Here is a 27,906-nt window from a genome sequence, read left to right on the forward strand (position 1 = left end):
CTCCTTCCCTGCTCATGCTGTCTCTCAAAATAAGTAGTGAACTTTAAAAACATAAATCGAAAACAAAAACAAGGACCTGGGGCTCAGAAAGATCCAAATCACAGCTAATACCTGCTCAGCAGCTGGGCAATCCTGAAAATGCTCCTGTACAAATTAACTCGCTTACTCCTCACTACACCCTGTTAACGTCGGGACTGTTATTATTCTCATTTTCCTGATAAAGAGACAGCACGGAGAGGTTATGAAACTTGTCCAGGTCACACAGCTGGGCAATCTACCTCCAGAGCATGGACTCCCAACCACCCTACAATTCTGCCTAAGGGCACCCGGCCAATCATAAGAGCCAGGGCCAGGACTCGGACCCACGCTGAATAATTCCAAAGCTCTAAAACAGAACCCTTCCCACCACATCAGAAGAGAAAAACGCAACCAGCGGGCCAAACTCGGGGATCTTACAAATTAGGAATTTTACATTAAAATTCTACACTGTAGCTTCTCCTGAAAAATTGGGGGTTCTCAACTCCAGGCTCCCATGTCCACATGGGAACAACGAGGTGGCACCGAGCAGGGGTGAACTGTGGTTCACCAGAGTCCCCAGCACTCCTGTCTGCCTTACACCTGGCCAACTTCCTCCACTGCATCACCTGCCTGCCTCGGAAGGAATCAGGGTTCGCTACCCTGACACCCATATGTTAGCCAAAATTCCTTCCATCGCGATCTATGACTCTATAATTAATACAACGGTCAAATGTGAACTTTACAAAGTTTTTGTAAAGGCCAAGAGAGAAGTTCCAAAAACCCTGGCTGCGAGTTTGCAGGAAGTTAAGAAATCAAGAACGCTGGGAATTGCTAGAATCGATTTAAAAAGGAGATGTGTGTGTGGCCAGAGGCGGAAGGAAAAGAGTGAGTGGAAATTTATACTGAGGTTGCTCAGAGAGGGTTAGCCAGCACGCGAACGCATACAGCACGCAGAGGTCTTGAGCTTCCTTTTACCTGTTCGTAGTTTATGAACATAGCTGTCTCAAAACTGTTAGCTGCCCACTTGATAAGGTTGGCCGACTGCTCCGGAGTCATGTAAACCAGCACACATTCCGTTATCAGCAGTGTTGGCAATCTTCAGAGAAGAGAAAAGGCACATAAGTATGTATTCATCAAATCGGGACTCTAACGGCAGCCACGGATAGTGCTGGCAGGGCAGGAAAACCCTGGGGTGCACACCGCAGGAAGAGGAGAAGCCCCGAATAGCACATCAACTATCAGGGCGGTAAGAGGCAGAGAGCCCCGTTGTGACCCAAAGTTTCAGACCGTAATAACGTGAGCACTGAGCAAAGTTTTGTCTGGCTTGCTCCAAATTCTCCCCTGGCATGCCCGCACGTGGTGACGAGGTGGCCCTGCAGACCCCTTGCTCCCAGGTAGTCTAGTTCCCTTCCCCTGGAATCTGGGTTAGGCCTGTAACTTGCTGTGGCCAATACAACAGTAGCAAACACGACGCAAGCGGAAGCTGAAAATCACTTGCACGTTGGCCCTTGCCCTCTTGCTCGGAAGCCTGAGCCAGTGTGGCAATGAACCCAAGCTGGCTTGCTATCGGAGGGGAGGCCCTGTGCGTGAGAATGAGGCATCCGCATAGGAGGGAACCCCAGGGGATCTCAGCTACAGGAGTGAACCCCAGGGGACCTCAGCTGCAGCTGGCTCCAGTGGAAGAACCACCCAGCTAAGCCCATTCCAAATGGTCAACTCACACAATCCCGAGCAACTTGTGAACTGCTCTGAATTGTGAGTTGTTCGAGACCGCTGAGGCTGCAGAGATTTTGGTACACGTCAAAAGCTGACTGATAAAATGCAGAAATACTGCTGTCCCTTCAACAGAATCTAATTCTTCTTACACAGACTTTTATCAACAAGAATTAAAAACAACACGAGCCGTCTTCAGCAAATGACACATTAGTATGCGGTCTGAGTTACCAGACCCGAAGTAACAAACAAATTACGAAACAGGAAAAGCAATAAACTCCTACAGAAATCTCTAAAAGCTTTACATGTTGGAAGGGAACACAGGCAGCCCTAAATTATGTGAGCTCTGCTGATTTATTCCTGCTCCTTCTGACTCCTTTACTGGATCCTCCTCCTTCTCTGCCCCTTTACGCTGCTGTTCCTCATGGCTGGTTGCTAGTTTTCTCACAAAGCAAGTAGGTTATTTTTGCCTATTTTTATAGGCGGGGAATTTCAAAACAAGTAAATTGTCTGAACTGAAAATACCCAAGAAATTTGCTGAAAAGAACATCGTGTACGTTAGTGTCAGAATGTAACCCATGCAGTTAGACTCAGTGCCTGGACTCATGATCGCTAGAGAGAAAGGCTACCCACAAATGCTGCTGGCTTTGACCTGACAGTCCCAACTATCCACTGTTACTGTTTATCAGGATTTCCTTTTTTTTTTTTTTTCCTTTTTTTGACAAGGAAATGTTGTATAACTCAAGTGACTTAAAAATATACATCCAGGGGTACCTGGGTGGCTCAGTCGGTTAAGCATCCAACTTCAGCTCAAGTCATAATCTCACAGTCCATGGGTTCGAGCCCCACATTGGGCTCTGTGCTCACCGCTCAGAGCCTGGAGCCTGCTTCGGATTCTGTGTCTCCCTTTCTCTCTGCTCCTCCCCGGCTCGTGCTCGCACTCGCTCTCAAAAATAAATAAACACTAAAAGAAATTAAAAATATATATCCAGGTGCACCTGGGTACCTCAGTCAGTTGAGCATCTGACTCTTGATTTCGGCTCAGGTCATTTTCCCAGGGTTGTGGGATTGAGCCCTGTGTTGTGCTCCATGCTGAGCATGCAGCCTGCTTGGGATCTTATCTCTCTCTCTCGTTTCCTCTACCCCTCTCCCTGACTTGCACATGCTCTCTTTCTCTCTCTCTAAAATAAAAATATATGTATATGTATATACATACACACACACATATGTATGTATATATCTACAAATGCTCTCTGGACCCAACTGGGTCATGGTACAAAGAATGAGAGAACTAAATCCAGAGGATAGACAATGAAGTCCAAGTTGCAGATGAAGTTGAAAATCAGAAAGAAAAACATTTAAAAGAAGTTTAAAGTAAGCAATTTTTTTTAACCTAAGTCTAAAACCCCAGATTATATCAATAGAAATGATTAGAAAAAGTGAGTGAGTGGAAAAAGTTTCAAAATCTCAATAGGTTGGTAATTAGAGAAAAACAGTTCCAAAAACGTTTTTATTTATTTAAAAAATTATTTAAATGTTTATTTATTTTTGAGAGACAGAGCACAAGCAGGGGAGGGGCAGAGAGAGGGAGACACAGGATCTGAAGCAGGCTCCAGGCCTCCAGGCTCCAAGCTGCCAGCACAGAGCCTGATGCAGGGCTCGAACCCACGAAGCAGGAGATCATGAACTGAGCTGAAGTCAGATGCTTAACCGACTGAGCTACCCAGGTGCCCCTCCAAAAACCTTTTTAATGTAAAAGGCACCGATTATTACATACGGTATTACCACGTGGGGGGAAGCCAGGTGGAGAAGGCTACGTGGGAATTTCCTGTACAGTTTTTGCAACTTTTTTTTTTTTACAAATTTGAATTATTTGAAAATGAAAAGTTAAACACGTTTACAGTGTAGTTTTAAGAGGTAGCTTCGCCAATATTAAAAACAGGATTAATACTTTTCAGAAGAGAAGTCTAAGCGAAGCAAAAACAGCCCACGGAGGAAAACACAGAGCACAAATGAACCCCAGAGAATTATGGATGTAATTCTAACGCTTGTGATAGCCGCTGTTCCTTATCCATTTTGTAGATCTCCAAAAGTGAGGCAAACTTGCCTATCAAGAGCTCCCCTGATTAATTTTTTTAAAGTTTATTTACTTATTTTGAGAGAGACAGAGGGCAAGCAGGGGAGGAGCAGAGAGAGAGGGAGGGAGGGAGAATCCCAGCAGGCTCTGTCAGCACAGAGCCCAATGTGGGGTCAATCTCATGAACCATGAGATCACGACCTGAGCCGAAATCAGAAGTTGGATGCTTAACCAACTGAGCCACGCAGGCATCCCAAGAGCTCTCCTGATTTGTAAGTGATTATTTCCCTGGCTATGTAGCACATTTGCCCAAATGGTGTGTTTCTACGTTCGCAGCGGGTTGCTGCTGGTTACCACTGCAACTGTAATAATCTACAGATTATAGCTTATGCGCCAATTTCCGTTCAACTGCTTTCACACGCATACTTAATATAATCTCCAAGCTGTCAGCGCAAAGCCTGACATGGGGCTCGATCTCCCCAACCGTGAGATCATGACCTGAGCGGAAATCAAGAGTTGGACGCTTAACCAACTGAGCCACCCAGGCGCCCTGCAGTTGTAGGTTTCTATACATATAATTATCTTCTCTCAAACTTTATGGTATTAGGCATCAGTATGTTATAAAAGCAATACACGTGACTCTGATGTGAAAACAGGAGAAACATTGCTTCTCAAAAACTTTGAAAACCTCCCTCATAGCAATGAAGTGATAAACATTTCAGAATTAAAAACGGAACACGGGTCTCATGCTGCACTTTCAGCTGATCTTATTTCGCATTCGCATGAAGTCACAAACGCGTAAGAGGTTAAAAAAAGATCTCACTGTGGATTCATGTTACATTTCTTTAGCTTCTCTTCGAGTTCAGGTAAATCTCGGAGATCTGCTCCAATAATGGCATATCTCTTTGAATCCAACAGGTGTCCATCTGGAAAGCCAAGAAGAGATTATCATTTTCAACAGAAATTCATCCAGAGATGATCATTTCAATGGATTTTTTTTTTCAAAATTAAATTATTTTTTCTCCATTACAGAAATACATGTCCCACTGCAAAAAGGAAAAAAGAAAATCAAGAAGGAGGAGGGTGGAATGAACGAAAATCACATCTTCCAACTAGTAATGTTTTGGTATAGAACATTCCAGTCTTTTTTTCTATACATACAATATAAACTCATACACACAACATAAGCACATTTTCTGTCACACAAATACATACATACACATCACACAGGAAAAAGAAAACAGGGCCAATTCTTCTTCTTAAAACTGCGTTTCCTACTTAACAGTAGTGTTAAGTACAAGGGAAACAAAGAATGGGGGAGATATTATTTTCTGTGGGAGTCTGTTCACTAGGAGCGTGACGAGGGCACTGTGCTGGTGTAGAGGCCTGTCTAGTTGCCTGACGTTTCTGTGTTATCTGTGCCCACCATCTAAGGCCATCCTCTCTGAGCATGTTTTCTGACCTGAATTATTAATAAGCCCCTTGAACTTCTCTGTCAGACACACACTGAACACAATGGAACATTCTGGAAGAGTGTTTGTGATCTTAGTTTTAAAGGCTTAGAAGGGAGGAAAGAGTTGTTGGAAACACTCATACTGAAAACTTACGGGGAAAAACTGAGCCCCGGGGCCAAGGACCTTACGTAACAGGTGAAGCGGGTCAGGTACGAGACAACAGTGGTGGGGATGTGCATTCCCTCTCAGTGAAGCAGCCATGTAGGAGTCAGGGTCTGAGGCTGCCGGACTGGATTTTTCCAAGGAAAGATTTTCGGGAAAAAGCTCCTATATTTGAAATGTTTGCAACTCACTGAAATGTTTTCCAAAAGATTTAAGATTGAGACCTATGGACATCTAAGAGGGGCCATACAAAAAATTGTTTCAAGTTCCTTTACAGTAAATGTGATGCAGAAGTATACACTCTGTGACGTCATGTGCACACACGCGCAGACTCAGACGTGCACGCGCACGCACACACACACACACACACACACACACACACACACCATCTTTAAAAAGAAAGGGGAAGTGGGGCGCCTGGGTGGCGCAGTCGGTTAAGCGTCCGACTTCAGCCAGGTCACGATCTCGCGGTCCGTGAGTTCGAGCCCCGCGTCAGGCTCTGGGCTGATGGCTCAGAGCCTGGAGCCTGTTTCCGATTCTGTGTCTCCCTCTCTCTCTGCCCCTCCCCCGTTCATGCTCTGTCTCTCTCTGTCTCCAAAATAAATAAACGTTAAAAAAAAAAAAAATTTTTAAAAAAAGAAAGGGGAAGAAAAGCAGAGAGGTAGCCCATACTGTATTACTTAGGTTAAGGGTACTTGCCAATTTGCAGTGTGTCCTCTGAATGTAATTCTATAATGGGTTGTAATAAAAAAGGCTTGTATCTATGGGAAGATGGGAAAGAGAGAGAAATGAGTCAAGTAGCTTAGTTAGTGAAAAAACGCAAACACCCACTACCGAAATGGCCAATAGGTACCGCTACTGCTCAAAGCAAGGGCGACTCCAGAGGGCCTGCTGCTTAATCACGTCTGACCCTAGGCACACACATGAAAAATTCAGTGGGTCAGCTGTCAGAGTAGGTCAGTAAGCGTTACACTCCGAACCTGACGTCAAGTCACAAACTGATCATGAAACACTCAAGACGTAGAAATCGCCAAAGATAGGCTAGCGATATGTTTCCAAACGTTCCAGTGTTTTCCAAGCCATCTCTCGTTTCCTGCTTCTGCTCACTCAATTAAAAATTTTAACCATTATTAATCACAGACAACTAAACAAATCGATTCCTACTCAGACCTGACGTTCAGTAACATTTCTGTGATGACTCTGCTCTCCTCCAGAATGTGCAAAAAATTAGACATCAGAGAGCCGATTTCAGTATCGCAACCACCATACACACATCTTTCACCCCAGAAACCTCCTCTAGGCTTAAGTGAGAGCCCACCTGCTCTTATTTGACTTGGTGTCCTAACAAGCTAGGTCGTATTCTGTGGCTGCACAGCGTCAGATGCCATAGCGCATCTCAGATGCACACTACATGGGGCGCCTGGGTGGTCAGTCGGTTGAGCATCCAACTTCGTTCGGCTCAGGTCATGATCTCGCACACAGCTCGTGAGTTTGAGCCCTGCGTTGAGCTCTGTGCTGACAGCTCAGAGCCTGGAGCTTGCTTCGGATTCTGTGTCTCCCTGTCTGTGTGCCCCTCCCCAGCTTGCACTCTGTCTCCCTCTCTCGAAAATAAATATTAAAAAAAAAAAAATTTAGATAAAATGCACACTCTGTATAATATAATCTTGTATTTGGAAAAGGGGGAAAACTTGTTTCCATAGGATAAGTTAGAAAAAAAAACTTGGAAACTATTTCTAGCTTGTGGGAATTACACATCTTTAAAGGACAAGGTGAAAGTTTTAATGTTCACTAAAAATTTTTTTAAATGTCAGAATTAAGATTTTGTTTAAATGACTAATTTAAAAAGAAGGGGAAGGGGCGCCCGGGTGGCTCAGTCGGTTAAGCCTCCGACTTTGGCTCAGGTCATGATCTTGCGGTCTGGGAGTTCAAGCCCCGAGTCGGGCTCTGTGCTGACAGCTCAGAGCCTGGAGACTGTTTCAGATTCTGTGTCTCCCTCTTTCTCTGACCTTCCCCTGTTCATGCTCTCTCTCTCTGTGTCTCAAAAATAAATAAACATTAAAAAAAATTTTTTTTTTTAAATAAAAAGAAGGGGAAGAAGTATACGTTAAAAACCACTGAGAAAATCTGACCTTGGGCTTGAGGTCAGGGTTTAAATTTCAGCTCTACCCCTTTGTCAACAGGTAACCTTATGGAAATTAGCTTAACTTCTTTGAGCTTTGGTTTCCTCAACTGCTAATAAAAGCATGTCATTCCTGAGTCAGCTCTGAGGGCTGAATGAGATCATCTGAGTGAAGCATTTCACATGGTGCGACAAAAGCTCTCAGCAAAGATTCACAAACTCGTCATCTATAACTGCAGAATTCTTAAAACATGGACTCAGGGTGGCCCCCATACTATCTCATATATAGTAAATGGCCAATTTGGCCTCCCATTATTCATTCAAACGCTATTTACTACACATCTGCTCTGAGCCAGGCCCCTTTCTATGCTCTGGAGATACAGAAGTAGCCGGAGCACACATAAAAATTCAGATTATTGGAGCGCCTGGTTGGCTCAGTCGGTTAAGTGTCCAACTTTGGCTCAGGCCATGATCTCACGGTTCATGAGTTCACATCGGACTCTGTGCTGACAGCTCGGAGCCTGGGCCCTGCTTTGGATTCTGTCTCTCTCTCTCTCTCTCTCTCTCTGCCTCTCCCTCACTCATACTCTGTCTCCCTCTCTCTCTCTCAAAAATAAATAAAACATTAAAACATTTTTTTAAATTTCAGATTAAAATTATACCACTATAGGTCATTTCTATTAAGTGTTCAGAGAAATTACGTTAACGGACAGAAGAGTTGCAAGGGAGGGGACATTTCATTTTGAAGACAGTTTGGAATGGGGATCTTGGGGCCAGAAAGAAGGTGGGAAGGGGGTAAAAGGGAAGAGTCCCCTAAAATGAGGTCTCTGGCGTTCAGACAGGCCACCTCCTGAACGCTGCCCCTGAATCCTACCGGGATCTCTCATCTGGTCAAAACCATACTCACTTGATGCTGTGCAGCTTTCTCGTGACTATCATGGGAAAGTCCACTTCAAAATATTTACTTGGGAGAAGATCTTCGTCCTGAGGAAAAACACACAGTAAGCTTTAGAATTATGTTTTCACTCCTACATTTATGACCACCTTCATGTACCGAGCGAGTACTAGGCCCCGAAGAGCATCAGGGCACTTAAGGGTTTGACATCCAGGCACGATATGGGCAGAGATGTATTTTCCAGATTACTGTGGTCTCCACGTGGGGAATGGATGGAGGACAGGAGTCAGGGGTTCACAGCTGTCCAGGGAAGAAGTCACGGGGAGCCTGAACTGGGGGACCAGTGCCTGGGATGGAGGTCGGGGTATGTGGAGGCGCTGGGGGAGTAGGACCTGACAGAATTTTCCAAACAGCAGATCGAGATGAATCAGAGAGGGTCAGAACACCAATGCTGACCAGCATTTGAGGGATAAAATGGAATAAAACAGCAAAAATCCCGAAGCATCGCACACAGTGGGGATGAGTACTCTTTTGTGACACGTTTACTTTTTTCTGTGAGGGGAGGATACACCGGGTGGTAAAGGGCAGGTGCTCTGGAGCAGGGGATGGGGGTTCGAATCCCAGCTCCACCGCCTGTCTGCTGCGAGGCCCCAAAGTCACTCCACTCCCTGGGCCAAGTTTCCCTCCTCTGCAAAGCAGAGACAGGGACAGCACCTCACGGGGTTGTGAAGAGTAATGAGGAAATAAGTACACACAAGGGACACTCGGAACAGGGCCTGCCTTAGTAAGTGCCACGTGTGTGCCTTTGTCATTGACTGTCACGGGGACAGGGCGCCGAGGTGGCTCCGTCGGTTAAGTGTCTGACATTGGCTCAGGTCATGATCTCACGGCTCGTGAGTTTGAGCCCCACGTAGGGGCCAGGGCCCGCTTTGGATCTTCTGTCCCCTTCTCGCTCTGCCCTTCCCCCACCGGTTCTCTCTCTCTAGTTAAATAAATAAACTCAAAAAACCTTATTGACATGGGTACTTAGAATTAGGTCTTGGCCTGGGGTGTACATTTATCTTTACTGAGGGCTGCAGTAAAAAAGCATGGCAGACGCGCGCGCGCGCGCACACACACACACACACACACACACACACACACACACGACCCTGCTTCCCCTTCTGCATCCCCGGCCTGGTCTCCCCTTGGCCCCCTGGCCATCCTAGCACATTCTCTGTCACGTCCAACCAATCCCTCAGCCCCGACGCGTATTCACGAACGCATTTTTTCCTCCTCAGCTCGCCAACTGCACACGCTGTAAGGACACCGCTGTCTGGACTCTCAGCGACACCCTGCGTGTTGCCTGCAGCAGCTCCCAATGCCCCTGAGGCTTGGGGAAAGAAACAAGGCGCTCCACAACCTGGTGACCTGCCCGGCGCCCCCCCCCCAAAGCGCTCTTCTAATGCCTCCGTATCCACCTGTACTTACATTCCACAAGTACAGAGCCACTTACTTAAAGTGGAAAGAAAGACCAAGAAAAAGACACTTCTTGGTGCCCAGAACCCGGTGGTGGGCCTCACAGGTGTGGGCCGGGATTAAGAAAGAGCTGGGGTGAGGATGACACCCCTCTATCTGACTTGAACAACTGCGCAGAACACCATTTACGTGCACAGTAACGAGCGATGGACAGCAGGGACAGAGAGGGAGCCGGCCCCCCAAGACAGCATGACAGGCAGGGGGGGCAGCAATCACCAGCAAGCATTTTCCAGTAGGAGGTGACCCCTAAGGGCAAGTGTCAGAACTGTGAGAGCCAGCTACCCCTTAGCCCTTGGAAAATCTCAGGGGATCTGGTCTGGGGGACAAAGGGGGAGGGAGGAAGGGGGAGACAGGAAGACAGAGACAAAGACAGTCTCCTGACCCATCAGAAGAGACACGCTCACCGATCTCAACCGTTCTCTCTCAGTGCTGCCGTGCTCCCCTGCCCGTGTGTAGGGCAGGGCCGGGTAAAAAGCTGTCCGAAGATATCTGGAGGAAACGTTTAGAGCATACCAGAAGATGACTTTTGCTAGGAAATTCCAGAACACGCTCTAAGGATTTCGCTCACACGATATGAAGTTAAGGACACGCTAAAATTCAAGAAGGCCTGGAGAACAAAAGCAAATGCAGGACAGCATACGATCCTATAGCTCGTCTAGGACTTCTGACTTTCTAAACAGCTTTCCCACTCATCAGCTACTTGCCCTCTTAAGAATGCCGATTAAGGGGTCACCATGGAGGGAAAGCTTCCAAAAGGCACACCTGGAGCTTTTAAGGAACAGACATCTTCTTTCTTGCCTTTGGGAAAGGGGCAACAAATGGCTGTGGGACATGACGCTTCAACTTTTTATTCTGGGATTCCCTGAGCCCTTCCGACACTCCACTCGCCAGTAGCTCGCACGTCACAGGAGGCATGGAAGGCAACCAGGACCGTGCATAGCTACCGGAGGGCAGCCGGGGACAACCGTGAGGAAGAGTATCCCGTAGGCTCAAAGGAGATCCAACGTGGCTGACCGCTGCACAGGCTGCCATATTGAGACTGACCCCCTGCGTCCTTGATCCTCTGGCCGTGTGGAAATAGGATTCAAGAGACACCAAGACGCTGAGGTCCCTTAAAGGGTTTCACTCACCCTTTATTCTTTGTCTGGGGTTGTACTGGCTTTCCTGCACCCTACTCTCACCCGCTGCTTGAAGGTGGGAGCCTTCAACTGTCCCAATGGTCTTGGGGCCTGACGTCATACAGAATGAGCTCACACACCAGCAGCAGCACAAAGCCTGTGACCTACAGCCAAGCCTCTGCTGGTGCAGCCAGGGGACCCTCCCAGGCGGAAGGTGCACGAGACAACAAGACTAGCCGACGAGATTTCCCCTCCTCTTTTACAGAAGCACACGGAGCTCAAAAACAGGGATCAGCGAACGTGCTGTAAACAGCCAGTACTCTAGCCTTTGCAGGCCAGACGGTCTCTGCTGTGACTTCTCCACTCTGCTGCCGTAGGGCTAAAGCAGCCATAGGGAAGATGGAAGGACCTGGGAGTTGGCTGTGTTGCAGTAAAACTTTATTTACCAACATAGGTGGCAGCCTAAGTTTGGCCCGTTCAGCTCCTGCTCCAAAGAGCAAACAAGCATCATTTTTCTAAAAAGAAACTTAGATTTTTTAAAACCCTTTAGACTAATGTCATTATCAAAACGAAAAAACTCCACCAAATTTTTCAGACCCTGCACTATTCTCCTTCCTCACTGCTGACAGATAACCTTTTTCTTGGAAGGGGCACATGAGCTTCAGTGTACCTTGCTCAGAAATAAAAATCTCAGATTTAGTAATGATTAACCCACCTACACGGCGGGGGGAGAAACCAAACCACGGGACCACGTTGAAAAGGGTGTCAAGCCCAAAGGAGGAGTTTCTCCCGTGGTTTCTGTTCACACTGCACACATTCTGCCACTGCATTCTCTTCCAGTTCCTTCCACCACACCGTGGTCTCTGAGGCCCAGAGGCACCGCTGACCTATAGCAAAGAGCCCCCCCCCCCCCCCCCCCCCCGAGCAGCCGCAGGGCTCTCTCTCTGGAGAGAACAAGGAGGGAATCTGGACGTGGACGAACTGCAGTCCGTTGTTTGTTCCATGCTCCAGTGCCACTGGCTGTCCGACCTGGGGACGGCACAAGCTCTCGGAGCCTGCCTTGCCCCATCTGGGTAAACCCCCCTCCCCACCTGCAGAGCTCTCATGTTCATTCCCGAGGTCATGGATGTGCACGCACTTCAGAAACGTTAGCTATCTTATCCTGAATGAAGAATGCAGAGGCAACCGGTTAATACTAAGGCTGTGCTGAGGCCACTGATTTCTCGCCCCAGTGAGAGAGAGGCTGGGGGCACCGATGACCAAAGACCTCATCGGGTGAGCTGATGAGGGACAAAATACACACTCAGGTCGCATTAGGCCCACACACTCTAGTTTATCTTGGTGTACTTCTGCAAGAATCTGGGGAAATGCACGTACCCATGACTGCCACATGACCGACCTGACAGAAGAACCAAGAGAGATCTGTACAAACCTACAAAAAAGAAAACGCAATCAGTGAGATCGTTGTAGAGAAAAGGTTTGGTGCTACAATTCCAGCCCGGAATCAAAGACCAGGCCTGTGGTCCTGATTCTGCCACTAACTGGACCCATTTCCTCTTCTGTGAGGGAGTAGTTATACCTGCTCTTGAACCCTAACGAAGGAGGTGAGGGACCAAATCAGGGAATGGAGGGGCACCTGGATGGCTCAGGAAGTTGGGCTCTGACTCTTGATTTCGGCTTGGGTCACGGTCTCGTGCTCCGTGGGATAGGCCCCGCATCTAACCCCACTTAGGATTCTCTCTCTCTCTCTCTCTCTCTCTCTCTCTCTCTCTCTCTCTCCAAATGAATAAACTTAAAAGGGCTTTGTGTCATGTTACCATCACCCAGCCTTGCAAATCTCCAAGCTATACTGAAGACACCGTCACGACGACAGTAAAGTCTTTTGTTGTCGTCAAAACGGCAAATGCATGGGCCCCTGGTCTCAGCTACTCCACTGGCAGGGCTCTTGCACACACGCAGAGAATGTATGCAAGGATTCTGATCAAAACCCCTGTTTGTAACAGCAGGATCTCAGAAGCAAGGCACATATCTAGGGCCCTGGTGACATCATGTACGTGGCTGACAGTGGTGGCACAGCAGGTGCAAGCAGATGGGGACAGGGACGCGAGACAGGCAGTCACCGCATTCCTTTTGAATAGATTTCTAGCATTTAAAAAAATGTTTATTGACTTATTTTGAGAGAGAGATGGGGGAAGGGCAGAGAGAGAGGGAGAGTGAGAGAGTGACAGAATCCCAAGCAGCCTCTGTGCCGTCAGCACAGAGCCCAATGCGGGGCCTGAACCCACAAACCGAGAGATCATGACCTGAACCGCAGTCAAGGGTCGGGTGCTCAACCGACAGAGTCACCAAGGCGCCCCTGACATTTTTGAACCCGGTGGGAACCTTCACAAAAGTAAACAATTCGGGAAACAAGGGGGCGGTATTTTTTAATTTACCTTGAGTCTCCAGAAGATGGTATCCATCCCAGCCCCAAGATTTAGAATCTGACAGTGACATTCTGTCTTCTGTAGAAATGCCTTTATAAGCTGACTGACACCATGGACGCGAGCAAAATATCCTGAGAGAGAGACAGAGACAAGCCATGACTCAGTGATGATGGAAATAAGCCTTGCCAAGTTCACACCATGAGGACAAAACACAACACTTCTGCCCTTCTTCAGGGGTAGCGGTTTAGGTTATCCATAGACCTTAGGGGAGAAGTAACGACTTTAACATTCTCTTCCTTTTTTTTTTTTTTAAAGCCATTTGAACCAAAATAAGCACAATCTATCTAATGGTTGGATCAACTATCTTAAGGAAAATGCAAGGCCCCCTAATTCTACATATGAAAGAAAAATATTTTACATCAAAACATGGGATCTAAATGTCCCTCTTAGAAATGTGTTTTTTCCTGGCTAAGTGAAAGCTACTCTGAATTCTGCTGAAACTCAAAATTGGGAGACCGTCTGGAAAGTATTCTGGGGTCAGGAAATGGGGCAGATAAATGTCAAAGCAAAGACAGCCATATTTCTTATCGTGCTCCCTTCATCTCCATCCTGTGTGGGTTAGAGCCTCGATGTTTGTAAAACATCACAGGCGGGGTTGGGGAGGGAGCGGTGCACAGGCAAATGGTGCCTAATAAACTGACTTGTTAAGCTCTGGCGTGGGAAGCTGGAACAGAGGAGACAAGAAATAAGAGACGGTCAAAGGAAGATAAAATTGATCTGTGTTCTAAACCCTTCTGCTTACAGTATTACTATTTTAAGAACAAAATTTGAGTGGCATTTAGACACTTACTGCAATTTGACATAGGGATTTCATGTCTATGGATTCTACTAGTAAATAATTTGAGCTTGTCTTTTTACATGTCTCTTTTGGGGCACCTGGGTGGCTCAGTCGGTTAAGCATTCGACTTCGACTCAGGTCATGATCTCACAGGCTGTGAGTTCGAGCCCCCCGTCGGGCTTTGTGCTGACAGCTCAGAGCCTGAAGCCTGTTTCAGATTCTGTGTCTCCCTCTCTCTCTGACCCTCCCCTGTTCATGCTCTGTCTCTCTCTCTGTCTCAAAAATAAGTAAACGTTACATGTCTCTTCCATTTTACTTTTCTAGTAAATCCTTTTTACCGTGGGTTATAGAGTATCATCCACAATGGACTGGACATGGGAAAAATTTTAAAAATGCTCCCCACACACTGTTTGGGAAGCACTCTCCTACTATGGGGCCCTAGTCTAGCGATGCCAACCCAGGGAGAGGAAGAAGGACGGAGGGCTGACCTGCTGCCCAGGGCCCCCAGCACCCAGGGCACCATGGTGGGGCCCTGCCTCTGCAGGGTCTGTTAGGAAAGCGTCCTCAAGAGTGTGGGAGGGAGGCTTAAGGCCTCTTAGCCAGGCCTCGTCCAATCTTACTGATGCCTGGTTTCACCCTCAGCTCAACGTAAGTACCATGTCCTTATTCTCAGGAAGCACCACTTTAAAATTTCTTCGCATTTCTCATTGAAACTACCCATAGGATCCATCTTTAGGGCCAAGATGCCCTGCACCCACAAGAACTATGGTCATTTGGCCAATTTCTCAATCTGGCTGAGACTAAGTCACCCACCTGTCTCAATTCCTTTCACTGCCTTGATAGAAATGACTTGTACAGCCTAACAGTGTTACTATCACTTTAATAAGGCCAAAAAAAGTCATTCCTTCCATGAACAGACAGTTCACAGTAAAAGATATATAAATGGCTCTTCAACATATAAAACGATCTTGGGGCACCTGGGTGGCTCAGTGGGCTAAGCAAGTGTCCGAATCCTGATTTCAGCTCAGGTCATTATCTCACGGTTCAAGGGTTTGAGCCCCACATCGGGCTCTGTGCTGACAGCATGGAGCCTGCTTGGGATTCTCTCTCTCATTCTCTCTCTCTCTCTCTCTCTCTCCCTCTCTTTCTCTGCCTCTCCCTGCTTGCAAGCAAGTGAACTCTCGCTCGCTCGCCTGCTCTCAAAATAAACATTTAAAAAATATATTAAAAAAATAATCCTAATCATCTTCAACTTCACCCCAAAATAAGAGGAATCTAAAATAAAATTACTGTAAGATACCATGTTTCATGGATCAGATTCACAAAGATGAAAAGTTTCATAATACACTGTGTTGGTGAGGATGTTGGGAAATAAGCACTTTCATATACTACCGGAGAGAAGGAACACTGGAACTCTCATGTTAAGAATGAATCCCTATGTTATAGTGCTGGCTTTGAAATGGAGAAGGGGCCATCTTCCATGGAATGTAGGTGGTTTCTAGAAGGTAGACAAGAAAAGGAAATAGACTCTCCCCTATGGCCTCCAAAAGAAATGGCCCTGATGACACTTTGATGTTAGCCTAGTAAGACCCATGTTTGACTTCTGACCTTCAGAACTGTAAGATAATAAATTTGTATTGTTTAAAAAAAAAAAAAAAAGAATGAATCCCTAAAACCCCAGGCCTCTCAGCTGATGAGGGAATAGTGAGAAGGGAGGGGGTCACTTGCCTCTGTTAATTTCGGGGGCCTTCCTCTCCTTAGACAGTCTTACCAAATGCTGGATGTAAGGGTCATGCCAGTAGCCAATGCTTACTGCAAACCTGGAAGGGATAAAAAGGAGGCAGGTGAGTAGACGTCAGTAGATTCAGGTTCTCGGGAACCAGGTCAAGGAGGAAAACCATCTACTTCACAAGGCCAACACGCTCCCATTTAGCACTCCGTTACAAATGTAAACAGACTCAGCCATCCACCTAGGTGCTCACTTACACTCCTCTCACCCTTCCCACGGCGGCCATGTGTCACCTCTCTTTACTCTGACTGCTAATTCCTTTCCCAGGCCCCTGGAGAGCATATAACCTCACCTCATCCCTCACTCAGAAGACGTGCAACCGTTTATTCACTTGGCAAACTCGCTGGCCAGAACTATTCAGACAACCCTACTCAACCAGAAGTTCTGGGTCCACAGGAAAGATCTAGAATTGTTTTGTAAAACTCGATAATGACTCCCTAAGTATTTCCCCCGGCTCTGTCATTTCTGTCATTTCACGTCCCTTAAGGAATAAAAGGAAAAACCAGGAACAAACAAACAGAACAGCTACAACCTAGAAAATGCCATTGTAGCTTACCCTCTCTGGCACGCACTAAAACCTGGAAAATGCTACAGTAACCTAACCTCTTCCCAGGCCACACGACAGGGAATCAAAGCTCTAGTGTTCTAAGCCAGGGATCTGAAACCCCAATGACCACTTCAGGTCTTCTGGCAACCATGAGTGGAACCAGCCTTAGGACAAGGACATGTAATGGAAGAAACCTGGATCCTTAAGGCCGAGCCACTGTGGGCCTGCACCCCGCTCTACCTCTCCACAGACATTTGGAGAGTTTCCAAATGTCTTTATCGCTTAAACCAAACGGAGTCAGGCTTCTGTTACCTGAAGCATCCTAAGTGATATCCTGAGCGTATGAGCTCATTTCCGTGTTTCTTGATGAACAAGCGGAGAGGGGAAGGGGTGAGTGACTGTTACCCAGCTAGAGTCTGAGCTCCCAGAGGCAGATATGATAGCTTCTCTTTACGTCCACTGACAAGGCTTACCGCTGCCTTGACTGTGGTCGGTGCTAATCCTGTACAAACCTATCCCCCCCAGTCTCTCTCACGTCCACGTTCACACATCCGCACGCGCGCGCGCGCACACACACACACACACACACACACACATAAGGAAGCACATACTTTTGGCTTCTCGAGGCAGCAAGTCAGCACGGAAATGCACAAAGTACTCATTAAGGGACACGATTCGCTACGGGCCCAGACTGTCCAAGTTTTACAAGGGTGAACAGGCTCAGCTGTCTAAAACGGTGCTTTTCAAACGATGAATTATGACCCGTCCGTATAATAAAATCAGTGTAGTAGTTTGCAAGTCTCCATCTGTGAAAATGCAGTCGAATAGAGTGAAATAGAAAATATCAGTATGCATTCCACACTGTAAGAGTTAAGACGGTTTTGTGAAGCTTTTGTTGAAGTGGGTGTTTGGGGTAAAATGCAATGAAAAGTCTGTTCTCCGAACAAACAAAATAGACTCTGAAACACAGAGAACAAGGTGGTGGTTGCCAGAGGGGACGGGGGGATGGACAGAATAGGCAAAGAGGGCTTAAGAGGTACAAACTTCCAGTCATATAAGTAACGCACAAAGATGAAAAGTGGAATATAGGGAATCCAGTCAATAATACTGTTAGTACGGTGACAGATGTGACGACACTTAACTGTGATGAGTGCTGAGTAATATGCAGATTTGTCAAATCACTATGTTGCACGCCTGAAATTAATGTGACATTGTATGTCAACTATACTTCAATAAGTAAAAAAAGAGAGAAGATGGTGTCTCACTGTTGGCGGATTTGAGGAGCACCGGCCTCAAAGGAATCACCTAGTGCCATCTAGTGGTAAAGGCCATATCTGCAGTCCAAGAACCACAGACTAGTGATGCGAACATCAAACACGGACCTAAGGGTTGGAGGTGGCCTTGGAACTGACCTGGTCAACCCTGACATCCGATGCCAGAATCCTTCAACAACACCAAGCCACTGCCTGACTATGCACCACAAAGAAGGCACTCACTCCAATGCCCAGCAGCCCTACCTGCCGAAAAGCTGATCGAGTTGCCCCCCTCCGCAAGCTATGCGTTGGACTTACTACCGCCCTCCTCTGGATGACAAGGAGCAGTTTCCCCTCCTCTCAGCTGTATCCTCCGTCAAGTTAATACTATTGATTCCATCGAGCCATCTTTGGTGAGGGTCTGTTAAGTGCCAGCCATTGGGGATACAGTAGTGAACCAGACACAAAGAGAAGGAAGGGCTTGTGACAGATGAAGGACAACAGCATGGAGGACGGATGGACCTACGTTAGAGAATGTGAGAGGGAAAGCCTCTCTGAAAAGGGAACGGGCTGAGTTGGGTCCTTACACAACTGGAGAAAGCTGTGCAAAAGGCGTTCTAGACAGGAGGAAGAGCAGACAGAAATGCTCTGGACAGGAACCGCCTTGGAATGTTCCAGTAACAGAAAGTCGGTAGGGAGGCTAGAGAACAGCGGAGAAACAGGAGAAACTAGAGAGGCGGGTGGTGGGAGCCAGGGAGAGACCTCGGCAGCCACGTGCAGCGGCCCCAAACCACGGCGAGGTGCATAAACGTAACAGGTGGGGACAGAACACAGACGTATCCGGTCACGAGTCCTTACGACTTCCGCTTCCTAATGTTTCCAACATGCATCTCCTTCCGGTCTCCAGATCTAGAAGACTGCCAGTGGTTTCTGGGAGGAAAAGGATGTCACTGATCTGCCCTTCAGAGTGGCTAACATGAGAAGATTTACAGAACACTGCTAAGAAGGTTAAGGGTCAAAGAACTAGCGGGCACTGCTGATGGGGAGTTCCAAAGGGAGATGGGCAACCTGTTTCAGAGCTTAGAATTCTGTCACCCCTGGGAGCCCAGCTGAACATGGTGGATCCACACAAGGAAACACTAACCGGTCATCTCAGACATGAACTAGAAGGATCAGACATGCCAAGATGTTCAAGTCACCGTGAAGGGAAAAATGTTAGGCCAAAAACCTATGTAGCCAACGTGCCCGTGAACACGTGTATGTGCATATGTGCGTATCTACAGACAAGGACTAGGGAACTGGCGATTTCTGGTGTGTGTGTGTGTGTGTGTGTGTGTGTGTGTGTGTGTGTTTTAATTTATCTCTATGTTTTAAACTTTTTCTCCATGAACTATATGCCATATTTCATCTAAGACATTATCAATTATAAGACTGAAAAAAGAAAGAAGAAACACTGCCAGTTAGTTAGCTTAATGTTTTTCTTATTGTTTACAATTTTAATTTTGTGCTTGTTGGAAAAAGCCCGTTTACTTGTTTAATTAGTTTTAAAGTAGGCTCTGTGTGCAACGTGGGGCTTGAACTCACAACCACATCCAGAGTTGCATGCTCTGTTGACTGAGCCGCCAGACGCTCCTGCAAAAGCCCTTTTGTGCTTATTTAAACAGATTGAAAGGAAATGGATGAATGCAGTAAGAGGGTTAAGTCTTCCCTTTTAGGGTATCTGTGAGTTTCCACACAATATTGACCTTCGGGACGACAAGGGCATTGGCAAGGCTGCATCCCCAAGAGATCACCATCATCCTCTCCAAGATTTCCTTCCATGCTACCGACCGTCCAGGTGCAGGTTTTGTTACTGAGCCTTTCTCGATCTCATCAGGAGGTATCAATGGATGGTTCTCCAACAGCATCAGGATTTGTGCTCCTTCTGCAAATGGCCCTTAAAAGGCACGTGGACAGAAGCACCCAAGAGCTGACGGTGTAGTCATCTGGCCATGCCGCAAGCAACAATGACCACATCCACTTGCACAGGTAATGACAACTCTAACACAACTTGGCAGTGACCACGGGACACATCGAGAATAAATCACAGCTGATGGCAAAGACGGAAGAACGTGTGTCACAGCATGGATCAAATACAGTATTGCCTTCACCACATGAGCAACAGTAAGCTTAGATATCATAAGCAAACATAAGAGGCAAATATTAAGCGATGAAAAGTACCTGTGACATCACAGAGTAACATCCTTAAAACATAAAGAACTTACAAATCAGTAAGGAAAAAAATCCTAATATCCCAGAAGAAAGGCCAAAAATGGGCAGTTCACCGAAGAGCCAAGTGACCACTGAATATACAAAATAAAGAAACCCAAAAATGCAAAATGAAAGCAGAAACAGCAAGCAGTAAATCTGCTATCAAATCAGCCACGAAACCGTTTAATAGAACCCGGCTTTGATGAGGATGAGAAAGAGGGCACCTGAGCCGCCAGAACTGTAAACTGTCACTGCCTTGCCACGAGGCACTTCGGCTGCTGGTACTCAAAGCTGAAGAGTTATATTTACGCGATGACCAAACAATCCCACTTCTAGGATTTTACCCTAAGGAAATAGCCAAGAATGAACACAAAAAGGTTTCGGTAAGAACACTGAACCTGGGGTTACGCTATCAGGTGAACAAAGCAAGCTACAGAATTCTATGTACAGAATGTTCCCAATTCTGTTAGATGAATGCGTACATTCACGTACACGTGAATATACATACATGTACAGTATACATATCGAGACTTCCCAGAGTAGGCACCAAAAGGTGAACAGTGGTCGCCTCTACACTGACGCTGTGCACCTAGTGCTGCTGTCTGTCTGTCTGTCCCCACCAGAGTCCTCTGTTGCCCAAACCCAGAAAATAGCCCCTCTCTTTGTGTATCCTGACTTTGTTTAAAACCCAAAGCATCAAAAATCTCAGATTTGGGAAGACCTATTTTGCAGTCTTCGGTCAATCCCTATTGCTTTTGAAATTTTCATGACATTCACATACCACCTGTTCAGTGTAACATTTCTTTAAATCAACTTGCTTTTTTTTAGTACTCAGGTCTGACGTGCTACCTGGGATTTTCTTCTAATACACACTATAATAAATACCTAACTATTAAAATTTCAAACATCTGTGTGCCACCTAAAGTCATTTCACATTCCTTCCGTGGGAAACACTGATCTGGGCCAAACGCCTACTCACTCGAGAGCATTTACTGACTCTGCCCTATAGGCATGAGTACCACCTGCAACAGGAAGGGGGTGACATGCTCTCCGCCAGGGATTTCTTCCTCTGAAGGAAAGGGCAGGGGCCCTCCGCACTCTCCCAGCCAGTGAGGATCAAGGCCAGGTTCATTTTACTTCTATCAACACTCCTGAGAGCTGACCAAATGCTTGACCGATAGGAACGGAACGCCTACAACCCTCATAGTGACCCCCCGTGGGAGGCACTGCTTTACAGACTGAGGTGAAGGTCGGTCCCTCAAGCTGCAGAACCCTATAGAAAATTTCATTCTATTGCTGGAATGGTGCCTGGGTGGCTCAGGGGTGCTCAGGGGTGCTTGGGTGGCTCAGTTAGTTAAGCAGCCGACTTCGGCTCAGGTCATGGTCTCACGGTCTGTGAGTTCGAGCCCCATGTCGGGCTCTGTGCTGACAGCTCAGAGCCTGGAGCCTGTTTCAGATTCTGTGCCTCCTTCTCTCTCTGACCCTCCCCTGTTCATGCTCTGTCTCTGTCTCAAAAGTAAATAAACATTAAAAAAATTAAAAAAAAAAAAAAAGAAAATTTCATTCTATTGCTTTTTGACCTATTTACCCACCTGGATTTGGATCCCTCCCCCGACACTTCAGTTGCTTAAATGATATCTGTGTGTGTGTGTGTATGTGTGTGTGTTTACGTGGTCGTGTGTGTGTATATATGTACACACACACACACATATATATGTACATTAAACATATATATGTAAGGTATGCACACATACACATACATACAACGTACTTAAATGCAATTGCAAAAATCAATCCGATACTCTTAGCATCAATTTTTAAGTTTGAAATTTGAACTACATACTGCATACTAGCCTAAGATACTGCTCTACCTCTTATTGTTAATTTTATTGTTCTTTCTTTTAGTCTCTTTTTTTTTTTTGTTTCTATTTCTTGGTAGTTTTATTCTTGGTTATAAATGGAAGGCAGGAAGCAAAGTCTTAAGGGCAACAGACTTTGTACCTAAACAGACTTTCAGTTTGTTTCCTTTCTTGTGGGCTCTGTTGCTTTCTTAAGTAGATCCGCAAGGCCTTAAGTGTTGAATCACCTAAAAAAAAACAAAACAAAACTGAGCCTCAATTAACTCACACGCTATCGTTTCTTCCCAACAGAGGCTACTGGTATTGCCTTTTGGCTTCAGCTAACACCCAATTACTTTACAAGGATTAATATGTCCTAAAATCTACTGCCTCCACTGTAAGTACTCATTGACTAGTGGGCAAGGCATTTATGAAAAAGGAACCAACATTCACAAGAGGGTGAGTTAAGTAGAAGAAGTCAATCAGAAAGTTCCCATGGTACAATGTCTCATATCTGACTTAAGCAAACAAAAAACCCAGTTAATACAGAATATAGTAACAGGATGTCATGGGCCTGAATGATGCTAAAGTTCTTTTGGAAAAAATAAAACATTTAAGCACATGTAGTCTGAATATTTTCTCCCAGTCTGTCTTGCCTGTTCATTTTCTCAGTGCATCCATTTTTCCTTTGCAATTAGTGCTTTTTTTGGTTCTGTATCCAAAACATTTGCCTACCTCAAGGTTGTCAACATATGCTCTCATGGTTTCATATAAAAGATTTATGGTTCTAGCTTTTATATTTCAGTTTATGATCCATCCCAAATTAATGTGTATAGAACGAGGTAGGGGCTAAGGCCCATTTTGTTTCCACTTGAATATCCACTTTACCCAGAATTATTCATTAAAAAGACGTCCCTTTTGCCCACTGAATTCGCTTGACAATGTAGGTGAAGATCAACCAACAGTACTTGTGTTTGGTCTATTTCTTGGACTCTTTATTCTGTTTCACTGATCTATCTTTATGCCAAAGACTTTGATTGCTGTGGCTTTACTGCAAGTCTTCAAATTAAGCAGTATTAAGCAGTTTAAGTTCTTCAACTCTGCTCTTCGTTTGAAGACTTTTTTGGATATTCAAGACCCTTCACGTTTCCATATACATTTTCGAAACAATCTGTTAATTTCTTCTAAAAAAAAAGATGGCTAGGATTTTGAAGGTGATTGCACTGATTCCACAGATCAAGTCAGGGAGAACAGGAATCTCAAAACATCAAATCTTCCAATGCATGAACAAAGCGTATCTCCCATTTATTTCAGTCTTCTTGAATTCCTCTCAACAGTGTTTTACGGTTTTCTGTGTAAAGTTGTCTTGCGTCTTTCGTTATATTTATTCCTACCACTTTAGGTTTTTGGATGCTATTGTCAATATTTTCAATTTAAATTTTCCTACCCATGTGTGTATACGTACAATATATCTATCTGACAAAGAATTCCTATCCAGAATATATAATAAACTCCAATGAGTCAAAACCAAAAACCATTAACAACAAAAATGGGCAAAAGACTTGAACAGACAGTTCACGAAAGATGTAGGAATGTCCAATAAACACACAAAAAGATGCCTAAGATCATTAGTCACCAGGGAAATGCAATTTAAAACCATAATGTGATGCTCTTTCACCCTCACTGACAATACAGAATGTTAACAAGGATGTTGAGCAACTGGAGTTTCAATATATTGCTGGTGGGAAGTGTAAAGTGATAAACCACTTCGGAAATTAGTCTAGCAGTTAAATATATACCCACCCTGTGACTAAGCAATTCTATTCCTAGACATTTATTTGAGAGAAATTGAAGACCTGTATAAGAATGTCCCTTGTAGCCTATTCACAATGACCAAAAACTTCGATACAACTCAAATGTCCTATCATTGGAGAACACACAAACAAATCATGGTGTATTCATACATGTATAGGAACAAACTACTTTACACTGACAAAGACTCTTTCCTTGACCAAACTCTAGCCAGGTTCCTCGAGCCCTCTTCTCAACTAGGCTTCAACCTTGATTTACTGTATAGAGACTCAAACAAACACTAATGTAGACTTTAACAGCTCAAGGCTCCACCCCTAGGATGATTCCGGTACCCCTTAGTGCCTGCCCGAGAAAACTCAAGGCTGCCAAAAGCATCCATTGTTTCTTCTAGCCAACACTGAAAGATCAGGTCCCTGTCTCCCAGTGAGCAATTCCAGGTGGTTTCACATGAACCAATACCTTTCCTGGCTTTTGTAATTTTTTACTTCTGACTTTATTCACCCCCAACTTTACTCCCTCATTCTCTCTTTAAAATCTCCTCTGTACAAACTGAAGTTGAGTTTCATTCACTCTGGACTCTTTTCCTTATTGGAATAGTTAATTACTGATTAAACTCTGTCCTCATCATGTGAACTAGTATCTAGCTTTATCTTTAAAAAAATTTTTTTAATGTTTATTTATTTTGAGAGACTGTGTGTGTGCGTGGATGCGCACGCAGAGGAGGAGCAGGGGGTGGGGGGGGAGGGAGGGAGGGAGGGAGGGAGGGAGGGACGGAGAGGGAGAGGGAGGGAGAGAGAGAGAGAGAGAGAGAGAGAGAGAGAGAATCCTAAGCAGGCTCTGCACTGTCAATGCAGAGCCAGACATGGGGCTCAGTCCCACAAAACGTGAGATCATGTCCTGATCCGGAATCAAGAGTCAGATGCTCAAGTGACCAAGCCACCCAGGTGCCCCTGGCTTTATCTTTGATAACGCAAACAACATGGATGAATCTCAAGGAACACAGTTGAGTGAAAGAAGACAAAAGAATACATACTGTATGACCCCATTTCTATGACATTCGAAAACAGGCAGATCTAATCTACCACAGATTTCGAAACCAGAAAATGGTGAGGGTAAGGAGACTAATTAGAAACATATAACAAGGGAAGTTTCTAGAGTTTCAAATATATTTTATATCGTGTTTTGGGCGGCGGTACACAGATATACCGTTGACTCTTGAACAACACAGGGGTTGGGGTGTCAACCTCCTGTGCAATCAAAACTTTGAGTATAACTTCGATTCCCCAAAAACTTAACTACAAATTGACTACTGTTGACCAGAAGTCTTAACAGTTGGTTAACATGTATTTTGTACGTTAGATTTATTATATATTGTATTCTTTCAATAAAGTAGGCTAAAGAAAATATTAAGAGGGGCACCTGGGTGGCTCAGTTGGTTAGGTGTCTGACTTTAGCTCAGGTCACGATCTCATAGTTCATGGATACGAGCCCTGCATTGGGCATTCTGCGGTCAGTGCAGAACCCACTTTGGATCCTCTTTCTCCCTCTCTCTGCCTCTCCCTTGCTTGTGCACATGCGCTCTCTCTCTCTCTCTCAAAAATCAATAAGCACTGGGGTGCCTGGGTGGCGCAGTCGGTTAAGCGTCCGACTTCAGCCAGGTCACGATCTTGCGGTCCGTGAGTTCGAGCCCCGCGTCAGGCTCTGGGCTGATGGCTCGGAGCCTGGAGCCTGTTTCCGATCCTGTGTCTCCCTCTCTCTCTGCCCCTCCCCCATTCATGCTCTGTCTCTCTCTGTCCCAAAAATAAATAAACGTTGAAAAAAAAATTTTTTTTAAAAATCAATAAGCACTAAAAAAAAGAAAATATTAAGAAAATCATAAAGAAAATATGTTTAGAGTACTGTACTGCATTTATTGAAAAAGCCACATATAAGTGCAGTTCAAACCCATGTTGTTCAAGAGTCAACCATATACACTTGTTAAGACTCATCAAACTGAACACTAAAGACCTGAGCATTTTATTTTATAAATCATCACCCTCTCACCCCTGCTCTCCCACCTCCATTTTCTTCCTTCCCCTCTCCCTCTGTCTCTTAAGAATACCTGGGGAAATTCTGAAGAACAAAGATGAGCGATATAGCTGACCCTCTGATGGGGGATATTCCCCATTCAATATCCACTTACCCCTTCCTCCTTACCCCCATTTTGTTTGAGGTATCAATCTGCCCCGTGAGAAATTCTCCCCTCCCACACTTTCTTGCAGCTAGGGGTGAGGTCACCTGCCCAATTCTGGCCAATGAGAAGTATGTAGAAGTCTACAGGGTGGGACTCCCTGAAAACCTATTGCTTTCACGGACTCAAACACATGCTTTCGTTAGTGTCGCTTTCTTTTCTTTCTTCCTGGAGTACAGCTGCTCAAATGAACTAAGGAGATTGTGCTAGTCCCTGATACAACCCTGTTTTACTCCAAGCTAGAGGAGCTCTTGGCAAGTCACGACTAACACTTCGCAAGTCAAAACGTTTAGGCATTGAAATGAAAAAGGCAATTCCAACTGGACGTCAAGAATGATCTACGCATTGCTGTGCTAAAGTATACATAAGAATTTAGTATGTAAGTAATATTTCAAATCAATGGAGGATACAGACCATCAACAGACAGTGTAGGAACAAAAACTGCTAACTTATAACATACAAAATTATAAAGATAGATGAATACTCTAAGCAATAGAAGCCAAAACCATACAAGTGCTAAAAGAAAAGGCAGTGATTGAAAACGGTCTCATAAAACATTACCCAAAAGCCCCAAGCCATAAAGTTAAGACTGTCAGATTTGGCACCATAAAGATTCAGAATTTCTGCGTCATGAAATGTACGGTACAAGCTAAACTTAAAGACAAGCAACAGTCTGAGAGAAAATAATGGAACACATACGTAGGCAAAGGACTACTACCATACATATGACAAGTTCTTACAGACCAATAAAAACATAAATGAAACAAAAAACCAAAAACCCAGTTAGGAAAATATAAGGAGAAAGGCGTCATGTAAAAAAATATCAGAGATAGTGAAGAACTAAAAATGCTCAGTCTTAGGATGCCAGGGTGGCTCAGGCGGTTGAACGTCTGGCTTCGGCTCAGGTCATGATCTCACAGTTTGTGAGTTCGAGCCCCGCGTCAGGCTCTGTGCTAATAGCACAGGGTCTGCTTCGGATCCTCTCTCTCCCTCTCTCTGCCCCTTCCCCGCTTGCTCTCTCTCTCTCTCTCAAAAATAAACATAAATTTTTTTTTAATAAAAATACTCAGTCTTACTGATGAGTATAATAAAAGTTTTTTAAATAAAATAAAAATTTTAAGAGGTATTATCCACCTGCCAGCTGACAATTTAAAAGACTGAGGATATTCTGTATTTAGCATCTCTTTTACCATGAGAACAGAAAAGGACACAACCTCTTTCGAGGACCACTTTGCAAAGGCTTCTCCCCTGAAATCCATCTCACTGGAAAACTGAAACGCACATGCAAAGATGTTTATCGCAGCCCCGTTTTAATAGCAAAATCATAGCTACCCAAATGAACAGAAGAACAGTCACATAAACTAAAACCACATTGTAGAATACTGTTCAGCCATTACAACAACAAAAAAAATGGAGACAAAAACTTATATGTACAGTATATTCAAATTAGACTAATGAGTTGGGGAAAAGTACTCACTTTTGCCCGTTAACAAATTAACCATTAGGGGGCACCTGGCTGGCTCAAACAGTATGTCATTCTTGATCTCAGGGTTGTGAGTTTGAGCTCCACGTTGGGTGCAGAGACTACTTAAAAACAAAATCATGGGTGGGGGGGCGGGAATCTGGGTGGCTCAGTCAATCATCCGACTCTTGGTATCAGCTCAGCTCATGATCTCACATTTTGTGAGATCAAGCCCCACATCAGGCTCTGCACTGACAGAGTGGAGCCTGCTTGGGATTCTTTCCTTCCCCCTCTCTCTCTGCCACCCTCCTCACCCCCGCGTGCACATACTCGCTCCCTCGCGCACGCTCTCTCTCAAAATAAATAAGCATTAAAAAAATAACAAAA

The 27,906-nt window shown here is 45.2% G+C and overlaps 1 protein-coding gene across 3 annotated transcripts in view; it reads right to left on the reverse strand.

Moving 5' to 3' along the window:
- The window catches only part of LCMT1 (leucine carboxyl methyltransferase 1), a 41,232-nt gene that overhangs the window by 8,493 nt on the left and 4,833 nt on the right, over positions 1-27,906 (reverse strand). For 2 of the 3 annotated variants that reach the window (XM_045047533.1, XM_045047535.1), the window contains exons 2-7: positions 16,067-16,158; positions 13,510-13,631; positions 8,451-8,527; positions 6,124-6,185; positions 4,632-4,734; positions 994-1,114 (exon numbers count right to left, since the gene is read on the reverse strand). In XM_045047533.1, coding sequence (XP_044903468.1) covers positions 994-1,114; positions 4,632-4,734; positions 6,124-6,185; positions 8,451-8,527; positions 13,510-13,631; positions 16,067-16,158 — 577 coding nt within the window. Of the gene's footprint in view, positions 1-993; positions 1,115-4,631; positions 4,735-6,123; positions 6,186-8,450; positions 8,528-13,509; positions 13,632-16,066; positions 16,159-22,178; positions 22,264-27,906 lie in introns of all 3 variants that reach the window. The other variant, XM_045047534.1, reaches the window with a different exon arrangement.

This window comes from Felis catus, chromosome E3 (assembly GCF_018350175.1).
Source record: "Felis catus isolate Fca126 chromosome E3, F.catus_Fca126_mat1.0, whole genome shotgun sequence".
Lineage (NCBI taxonomy): Eukaryota > Metazoa > Chordata > Mammalia > Carnivora > Felidae > Felis > Felis catus.